General features: G+C 29.2%; 2 protein-coding genes across 3 annotated transcripts in view; one reads left to right on the top strand and one right to left on the bottom strand.

The window, feature by feature from the left end:
* Positions 1 to 151: 151 nt before the first annotated feature.
* LOC108756982 (protein FRG1 homolog) lies at positions 152 to 5,514 on the bottom strand. The gene is made up of 5 exons (XM_018501199.1): positions 5,301 to 5,514; positions 5,140 to 5,216; positions 1,104 to 1,396; positions 514 to 713; positions 152 to 299 (listed from the first exon to the last, which is right to left on the bottom strand). The coding sequence occupies exons 1-5, from the start codon at positions 5,357 to 5,359 to the stop codon at positions 152 to 154; spliced, it is 777 nt and encodes a 258-aa protein (XP_018356701.1). The 5' UTR covers positions 5,360 to 5,514.
* An 898-nt stretch (positions 5,515 to 6,412) lies between these two features.
* The window catches only part of LOC108756962 (exportin-4-like), an 8,358-nt gene continuing 4,590 nt past the window's right edge, over positions 6,413 to 10,180 (top strand). Inside the window, exons 1-5 of one of the 2 annotated variants that reach the window (XM_018501168.1) lie at positions 6,413 to 6,472; positions 6,544 to 6,606; positions 8,582 to 8,971; positions 9,064 to 9,331; positions 9,581 to 10,032. In XM_018501168.1, coding sequence (XP_018356670.1) covers positions 6,461 to 6,472; positions 6,544 to 6,606; positions 8,582 to 8,971; positions 9,064 to 9,331; positions 9,581 to 10,032 — 1,185 coding nt within the window. In that variant the 5' untranslated portion in view covers positions 6,413 to 6,460. Of the gene's footprint in view, positions 6,473 to 6,539; positions 6,607 to 8,581; positions 8,972 to 9,063; positions 9,332 to 9,580; positions 10,033 to 10,180 lie in introns of both variants that reach the window. The other variant, XM_018501169.1, reaches the window with a different exon arrangement.

Here is a 10,180-nt window from a genome sequence, read left to right as displayed (position 1 = left end):
TATATATATATATATTTTTTTTTTAATATTTAAATATTTAACAAAATTCTTTTATCCTGGAATTGTTTTTTATGATAATAAATAATTAGGTAAAATGTATTTCACAATTTATATACAATACATATTTCATAATAAATTTACAATATTGAATTTATTTACAATAACGATCAGCTTTCATTTTACTTCTCCTATCTAATAGAATTTCGTGTAAATTTCCTTCCACTTTTGCCTTTTCCAACTCGGAGCGATCAGATTTGTTTATTTTTAACTTTTTATCTTGAAACTTTTGAAATTTCCGTCTGTGAAATTAAATATTGTTATTATCAGAAATTTTAAACATCTGATTTAAGATAGAACAAAAGAAATAGCAGTTAAGGGATTTTTATCCGTTATATCAGAATCTCCTTAATACAGCAAAATAATTATCGTAAATGTAAAAGTTATATAATTTTAAACTTGAATAATTTCTTATTCAATAATTATACGATTAATAAGATTTCACATAATACTCACACATAATTTACTTCGACCTCTGTGAGTGAGCCTTGCTCTTCTTTCGGAATATCCTTACTAGGACTTTGAGAACGTTGTATTATACTTCTTACAATAACAAATTCTGACGTACCAGCTGTTCTATTTTGACAAACTATATCATCGTCATTTGTAACTGATATGAAACATCCAGTATTATTTAGTATTGCAAGCTTGCCATCCTGAAAAAAGGCATGAATTAATATATTTAAAAAGCAGTGCAAAAATATTCCTACATTCAATAATAAAAATTTAATTAACTTATGGAATTGAAATTATATTCATATTTTACTTTTTATCTTGGTTTATACATTATTTATAAATATTATAAAATTATTTATAATAAAATCATATTATTATATTAAAATTGTTTATTTTCTGTTGAAAACTTTCTAATTAATTTTTCTGATAAGAAACAACATAGAAGCAAACATAAAAGTTAAATGTAAATACAAATACTAGATATTTTTGAAAAGAATCAATAAAATATAAATATATTAACGCAAAGTGCACATAAAATAATATTTCCAACTAAATTAATATCTATCTTTATTTCTATATATAGGAATTACTTGAAAAATTGGCTCCCATTGTTCAATAGATCCAACTGCATCACTTCGACCGATAACGATACCATTTTTATCAACTCCAAGATATTTGCCATATCCTGATTTCAAAGCAACCTTAGTCTCACTTATAGGAAATGCCGTTAATATTTCTTCTGGTAATGGACCTTCTCCTTCGTCATGTGGTGCTCCAAGAGTAAACAATCCGTTATCGAGTGCTTTCACGTAAGTTTGGTTTCCAAATTCAATAGCCACTGTTCCAGTAATTTCAGTAATATTCTTAACCTTCCACCATCCTCCTATTAAACAAAATATGCATCTATGTTGCAAATGTTTTATACAAAATAAAAAAATTTATAAATAAAAATTTTACATGCCTCATTAAATTTTAATAAAAATATACTCATTTAATATCTTTATATAAACAAAGGTTTTTTTGAGAAAGAAAAATCACTGTTGTAAGATCAATATAATTCAAAGTTAAAAGTGACATATTTAAGAGGTAACGCCCTAAGGTAAGGCCCTAAAATGATATCTAAATTTGAGAATTTATTATGAGTAAATAAATAAACTTTATTTAAAAATAACTTAGAAGACTTTATTGTACATATATTGAAGTGTATAAAAACAATTTTTTAATTTTTTTAATGTACAAAATACGACGTATTGGTCCTTTGCAAAATCGCTTTTTTTTAAAACATGAACTTAGTGCACGTTTTCTGTGAGATGGTTTATCCTGAAACAAAGCAATAAAAATGTTCATTATCTACATACGATAAGCTTTTGAAGTACATAAGAATTTTTTAAAATATTACTTTTTCTCAAAATGGCAGCTATTTATAGAAAAAGTACATTTTTCGTTCCAAAAATTTGATTTAAAAAATGCAAAAAGAATTTTCAACATTTCACAAAAAGCCTTCAGAGTAGAATATATATAAGAAGATTGTGTGGTAAAATTTTAAGTCAATCGGATAAAAATTGTAAGAATGACGTTGCACACAAATTTGAAAAACTGTATTTTGAGAAAAAACATGTTCAAAATTCAAAAAGAAAATCATATAAACAGACAATTTTTTCAAAAATTTTTGTAACTGTTTTTTTTGTATATAAAGTTAAAAAATTTTTAATTTACCTCTAATCTGCGATGCTGTCCTTCTACGAATTCAGCAGCCTCATTACATTCCTTTCTAGATGATAATAAAGCCTCTTTTGCTTCGTCAGCAAGCTTGATACACCGTGCATCCGCTTCTTGGCAAAAATTGTAGCACATAGGAGGTTTAGAACTTTCATAATTTGCATTATGCTGTTGTAGCCATCATTACAATAACAAATAGCCAAGTTTGTTGCTGCATTTAAAATTGTTTTGCCACTCTCATAGGACTTTGGAGCCATCGATCATACAGTTGCGTTGAAACTTTTGTTATATTTTGAGGAAAGCCTCCTATACATTTTGTTAGTAATTCATCGCTACTCAGTTTTTCATAAATAGATTTTATAGCTTTGAAAACATCTTCGTGCATAGCTGATTTGCGTTCATAATCTGACAGTTTATTAGTCATCTTTGCTTTTTCATAAGAGTACCACGAATTTTCGCCGGTAGGACAGAAATCATATTGCGGTTTACTATCGGTAGAAATTTTGTGATAAAATGTCGCCCATATCTCTTTTTTCATGTCTTCAATGGAATCCTTATTGCTAAATCACAATAAACCGTCAGTTCATTAATAAGTTTTATAGTCAATTTATCCGTGCCACTGAGGTCTTTCGTATTTTTTTCAAGTTACGCAGATGAGTTCCCATGTATTCTTTTCTGAGCACAGGAAAATCTTTATAAGGTTCATTATCTAAGATACCCTTAAATGTTTTACTTTCACTGTTATCTACATAATAGCGATATTTCAGGCCGTGCAACTCTTCGAAGCGAGAAAACATTTCGACGATTGAGTCAATTCCCATTTTAGAAGATCTTTTATGGTTTATTTGGCATTCGTTTGCATGGATTTTTCAGCCATTCCTCATATTCAGCAATGCTTTCTTTCTTTTTCCAAAATTCGTATCCTTTACAATATTTTGATTTAAGTCATATCTAAAACTACGTGTATACCAGCCGATTAACGTTGCAATTTCAAATAGAGAAGAAAATTTTATATTAATATTTTGCGCCAAGATCCATCACCAGATACTATCAAGTCATTTTGTCCATGTTCATTAGTAAGTCTTTTTTCCTCGATAGCTGCATTTTTCAATAACATCTCACAAACAGCTGCAGTAGCGATATTGCAGATAGCGACGGAAATATTTTTTATAACAGTATCATAAAAAGTATGAAAAATTGGATACGGCAAGTTCATAAAAGCGCAAAAGCTTAGTAATGCCGTTTAGGCCGATGCCAAGCAGTCTCATAGCTAACACAATACGACGATTTATATCATAAGCATTTTTTTTCAATTAGAGGAACTGCATTAATAACGATTGGACTGCATCTTTCACGATTCATTGCAATTTTATAGCCTAAACCTCTCTTACTTTGATAAATGTAATATTTTGCACTGCTTACATATCTTACTAATAAGATAATGTGGAAAAAACAGTAAGAAAATCGATAAAACGATACTCAAAGGACGGAGAAAACATCTATGTCGTACTGTTCATTTGAAGATCAGCTTTTTCGCAGAGGTACTCACGTTCTCAGTTTCCCTCTCCAACATATAACGATTCAATGGCTTTCTTCCTTTGATACTACTTCGAGAAGCACGTGCAGACAAACCACGGGAATCTTTCCTCCCCTCGTACTATTTTTTTGTATTACTCATTTAATTATTATAAAAGTCCAAAGTATTTATCGTAAAACACAGTAACATGCAACGCGCGCAATTTCCAGTTAAGTACTAATGGCGTCGCATAAACACAGAAACCGAGCCTTTCAAAATTTTTTTTACTGGTTTAATATAAGTAGTAACATCTATATTATATATTAGCCAAATTATATATTAGCCGAAGCTATTTCTCGGTATATAAATAAGTCCATACACTCGCGGAGTACGGAGCTGTGTCCAGCAGAGGTACAATTCGACACAAAAATCATTCTGTCTTACAATTAGTTTCTTACTGATTATTAAAGAAGGACAAGATGACTCTTGTGTCAGTTGTATCTCTTGCTGGAAAGCTCCTTATGCCCATTTCCATCAATATAGATTAACTTTAATCTTAATCTTTTTCTAATCTTTAGAACTAGAAAAAGACGAAGAACAAGTTGAACCGAGATTAAAGTTAATCTACATTGGTGGAAACTGGCATTAGTCAGCTCCAATACTATAATACAGTTCGAATTTCGTTCTAAAAATACTTGCATCATTTCTATAACTATAAACTAATGATTTAAGCACAAAAAAAAGATTTGTTCAAACCTCAGGGATGGCGTTATCCCTTGAATGTTAGGAAATTTACCATATTGAATAAAGTAACATAAGCATGTGTTAAGGACTACAATAGCATGCTAAAATGAAATATATAAAATTCAATGTAAAATTGTAATACAATTAACATTACTACATTCAGAAAACAAAGAATTATGTGGGACACAATTATTTTAGTATAGAAAACATTGACCATTGTACAATCCTACATGGCTTTTGAACTTCCAGCTATAATCATTTCAATGTTTGCAGTGTAAAATAAAAGCTATCACAAAGAATTTTATAACTTCCACAATTTTTTGTATAAAACAGTCAATTTCAAATTGTTCCTTGTTTTTTTTTACGCAATCAATTGTATTATAATTATGTATTAGATTTTATATTTCGCACGCTATTTCTATTGTAGTAAGTACATGCTTATAATTTTATTTCATTGGACAAATTTTATAACCTTCAGATACATCACTATTAACTGTTTTTTAAATAAGCGACGTTTTTTTCCAATTTTCGTTTTTTTACATAAAATAACATTATCAAAAGAGCAAGTGTACTTTTATCAGAAAATATAAAGTAAGACATGTAAATTTAACATTTGGCTAGTTAATAAAAAGTTAATAAACAAATACCATGAGTAAGAGTATCTTTATCCTCCACAGTGACATCCTGTTCTTTTTCTTGCCTCTTAGATTTTCGTTTCTTCGGTCTGGAAAAAACAATGAATAAAATATGAAATAACAGAATATAAATAAAATATCAAATTTCAAGCAATAATAAAAAAGAATTATACCTTGATTTTTCGCCTTTCAATACTAACTTTCCCGTCCGTACTTTCTCATATTCCGACATTTTTTAATCCTCCTTAAATTTGCTTTAAATTTTAATACCGTGATAGTTTAATTACTGAAATATAAGTATTATATTTCAGTGATTTTAACTGCACAAAAAAATAATAAATATGCACCAGACCGCACAGAAAGGACGCAAAATGGCTGTTTCCATGGATCTCAAGCGGCAAACGATTGGGTGCATTTGATCACCGACCAGATACTATTAAAGATCATCAACCCTGGGCAAATTTTTGGTCGATATAAAAAGGGCCCGGAGGTAATTGAAGAACGCTGACATTATTGACAATTGATATAAATTTGCTATTATTAATATAAATATTTGACTCATACATTATTAAATTCATGATTTTTTATTACATAAATGTTCCATAAATGAATATGCATATTTGTAAAGTTATAATATTCTATATATTGCAGAAAAATTACTATTTTTTTCTCTGCAGTTATCATCTCTGTTGATAATCAAACTTTGATAATAGCACTGAAATCACAATTAAAAAGAAATCGAGTATTATTGAGTTCTAAATATGTCCAAAAATTTAAATTAATAAATCATAAAATTATTACACTATTTTCAATTTTTAACTCTTAATTACTTCAATATTCACAAGGACGCTAACTCTCGTAAGGATATCGGTCTTTAATAGTATCTCGTCGGTAATTTGATAGTACAAGTCGATACAAGTATCGTTCTATCTTTGTTATTCTTGGAATGTTAACAAGGATAGAACAACGCTTATATCGACTTGTGTCGATTTATGCATCAAATGGAAAGCACTTCTCGTGTCTACGATGCTAGAAATCAGTCTGAGATCTCTGATGAAGAAAGAATTAATCAATTGCATTGGTTATGTGTTAAAATATGATTTGTTAATTCTTTTCCTTTTCGAAATCTCGGATCGATTTCTAGCTAGCATCATGGACGCAAGTTTGAGACCCATGGTGGAAGAAATCCATGACTGTTTTTGACATCTGCGCAGAATCATTTGAAATTTATCTCGAGAACGATACACACTTGGGTTTCTTTCATGATGAGACCTATCTACAAAGCTATCTAATTTCATATGTGACGCCGAGTCAGCCGTGTGCACTGTAGTCTATGCAGTTTAAGGTAAAACATTTTTGTAAGTATAGTCTGTTTATTTGTCTATATAATTGAATTAAAATAATTAAAATAGACAGGTTTTATTTGAGATGGCGGAGGAAATACTGAGGGAGTTAGAAGCCGCGGCGCAAATTGTTCTGGTGAGTCGTACCGTTGAATTTTCTTTCATCTCTTAAAAGCTAAACTAATGTTTAAACACAAACGGTTAGCGAAATATAAGATGACACTTACAAATTCTTGTGAGATTTGCTACGTGTTAGCACACGCAGAGTCAAAATTTATCAGTAGAATACGTTGCTCTTTATCACGCCGGAGAACTTTTACATTTTGGTAAGATTCCATTTTGGGGTTAAGATCTCTATGATCCACGACTCTTAGATATTTCTTAAGATTCAACGAATTCTATGCGTATGTTGGCACACACACACACCCACACGCGCGCGCACCATACACGTGGTGAGAAAAATGAGATAAAGCATGATTGAAGAAACTTTCTAAAAGCAGAACAAATTATTCAAACAAACGTATGTATCTTATGAAGCAAAGCAAAACAAAACTGTTTCAAGTGTATTGGATTACTCTATTATGTAATTTCTAGTATTTGCTGCTTCACGGTTTGTTTTATGAAAGAAATATTAGGGAGCAATTGAAGCACTGAGCATTGTGTGATTTCAGAGCATCTCGTGGCGTCAATGTTAATTTATTGACATTCCAAAATAAATAATGAAACATAAGCTTAATATAAATACAGTTTAAAGCAAAACATTAGCAAATTTGCCTATTGATGAGTATCGACTGTGTTTATTGATGTTATGATTAGACAAATTTTTATTTGATTTGTTAATATATAACTAGTTACAAATTAATAAGCTGGTCTCATTAACTCTAGCTTAATTGACCGATTAAATTAGAATTATCAATTGCAAAAGTGAAAACATGTATTTTTTTGTAAATTCCAATTTATTTATATGTAAAATATATACTTATAAATAATACTTTAAATTAATAATTAAATAATACTTTTAATTAAAATAATTTTATGTAATTTAGTATTATATGTAGCAATATCAATATATATTACATCACAGCTGTGAGATCCAATTTTATAATTGGCAATTATGAAATTTAATTGGCTGTCTAATTGGAGTTGATAAAACCAGTCCAAAGACCAATATGAATCTGAACATGGTTGTGCAAGTAATTAGATATTAGGTCTGTTTTTTATTCCTGCACTAGAACTCTCTCTCTCTCTCTCTCTCTCTCTCTCTCTCTCTCTCTCTCTCTTTCTTGCTTTTGCCAAATATTAAACATATATCTATCTTAGACTTTCTACAATAAGCCATTACCTAAGCTTGAAATCTTAAGTCATGAGATATTGACCAATCATAGTCGATTCTTCTCATATTCAACTGTGACTAGTCAATTTCTTTCGATTTAGGACTAAAGTTTAAGTAACAGCTTATTGTAAAATGCGTGTCTTATTTTAAGTTCTCAAAGTACTACTTTAGCCATAAAAAACAGACTCTTTGTAATATAAACAATTATACTTGATAGTAATTTTCAATACTGGTTTTGAAAATTGATTTTTCTCTCTACTAATTATCTTCTGTTATTGACTACAAACCTGTTTTTTTTTAACTGAATTTCTTATACCATTCATTTTTTGTCTTTTTTTCTTCAGTGGAGAAAAAGGAAAAAGAACTCTGCAAGAAGTTTAGCTAAAAAGGATAAATTTTATAGTTGATGTCAATCTATCACAAAATCTACTTGAACCTGACAAATTGCTAGCACTCTGCTGACATTTTGCTTACTAGGCAGATTTTACAAAATATTTGTTACAAGTCGTTTGAATATCAATAGAAATGTAATAAAATAGAATGTTCTTTTTTGTTGAATTGATATTAACAATTGGTTTGATTATTACAATTAGTATTTTAATTGTAATAATCTCTTTTTTTGATTGACGAGAATATCATTGATACCTACATTTGGAATGCATATTAATATTAAGCTCTTACTAGATAATACAAAAGAAATATCCTATTTATATGTTGTTTCTATGTTTTTGCAATTATGAAAGATTGATAAATGATTTTGTATTTACATTGCTTTTAGGCGCCTCCGAATCTAATTTCATCAGAGCAACGTCAATCTGCGGAAACAGTATTCTTAAATTTCCGCAAAACAAAATCACCTTATCAGCTGTGTCAGCAAATTTTAGAATTAAGTACTGTAGATTATATACTATTTGAAACAGCTGGCTTGATAAAAACAGCTCTGATACAAGAATGGACCACTCTGTCAGAATCTGACATCTCTTCGTTGAGACAATATCTGTTACACTATGTTATAAACAAACCTATGTTAGCGCCATATGTTAAGGCAAAAATACTCCAAGTTTTTGCAATAATAGTTAAAAGAGGTAGCGTGGATGACTTTGGACGGGAGAGAAGTCGAATAATAAATGAAATAGAAAATTTGATTAAGAGTGGAAATTTACCAAATGTAAGTATACATTGAAGTAAGTACATTGACAAAATTGACTTTTTATTTTGTACGGCGAAAAAACAGAAAGAAGATTATTTTTTTGTTTGCAGCAAATTTTAGGATGCAATATTTTATCTGCAATATTGCAAGAGTATGCAACGACTGCTAAATCATCCGACATAGGTCTAACATGGGAAGTTCATCTTAAAGAGAAGAAACAGTTTGAACAAAGTGATATGAAGAAAATTTTCAAGTTTTGTGTCGAAGTATTTAATGAATTAATCAAGAAAGATTTTGATGAATTGACATTACCTCTTGTAAAGTCTTTGCTTTCTATCGTAGAAAGTATGCTTGCTTGGGGATTTATTTATGCAAATTATATCCTTTTATTATTAATATATTTGAGATTAATCTATAAAAATAGAAAGAAGACTAAAAGAGAAAATTGAAAACATTACAACTTTTATTTAATTCATATTTCATATTTAATATTTTAATATGGCATTATAATACTATACAAATTTTAATACTAAATATGGAATATGAAAATATATGAATATAAATATAGAGATAGATATTTGTACAGATACATTACAGTTGTTGACATATACCTTAACTCCAGTGCACTACCTAAAAGATTATTGTACATGTGGGAAATTCATGAATCTGGAAGTAACCCACCATTGAGCATGCATACATCATGGCGAGATGTAATATTAGATCCAGCAATATTAGATTTATTTTTCACACTGTATTGGAAAGTACGCAGCAATCCGCAATTAGCTCATCATGCTATGAATTGTTTGATACAACTGGCAAGTTTACATGGTAGAATTCTAAACGGGGAACAAGTAGAAGTGCAGTACCTGACAAATTACATGCAGAGATTTTTGAAGCTTATATTAAGTATTGAAATTAGCGATCAGGAGGCAAACGGAATTACCAACATTATAAAAAAGATTAATCATTTTTTTCAAAGTTCATTAAAACGTCTTCCTGAGGACTTATACAAGTCATTTATGGAACAAATAACAAGATTAACATGTTTATTTATAGAATGTGCTGCCCAAGAAGAATCGGTAATTATTATTGTATTTTATTCAAATTTGCTCTGAATTTGACCTAGAAAAATTTTTTCGAATTCAATTTTACCTTTTCTAAAATATTCAATAAAAAAATATTTATTGTTTGTGAAATTATAAATTATAGATATAGATATTAGATATA

The sequence above is a fragment of the Trachymyrmex septentrionalis genome, unplaced genomic scaffold (assembly GCF_001594115.1).
Source record: "Trachymyrmex septentrionalis isolate Tsep2-gDNA-1 unplaced genomic scaffold, Tsep1.0 scaffold131, whole genome shotgun sequence".
Classification (NCBI taxonomy): domain Eukaryota; kingdom Metazoa; phylum Arthropoda; class Insecta; order Hymenoptera; family Formicidae; genus Trachymyrmex; species Trachymyrmex septentrionalis.
This window is presented reverse-complemented; position numbering and strand designations above follow the sequence as displayed.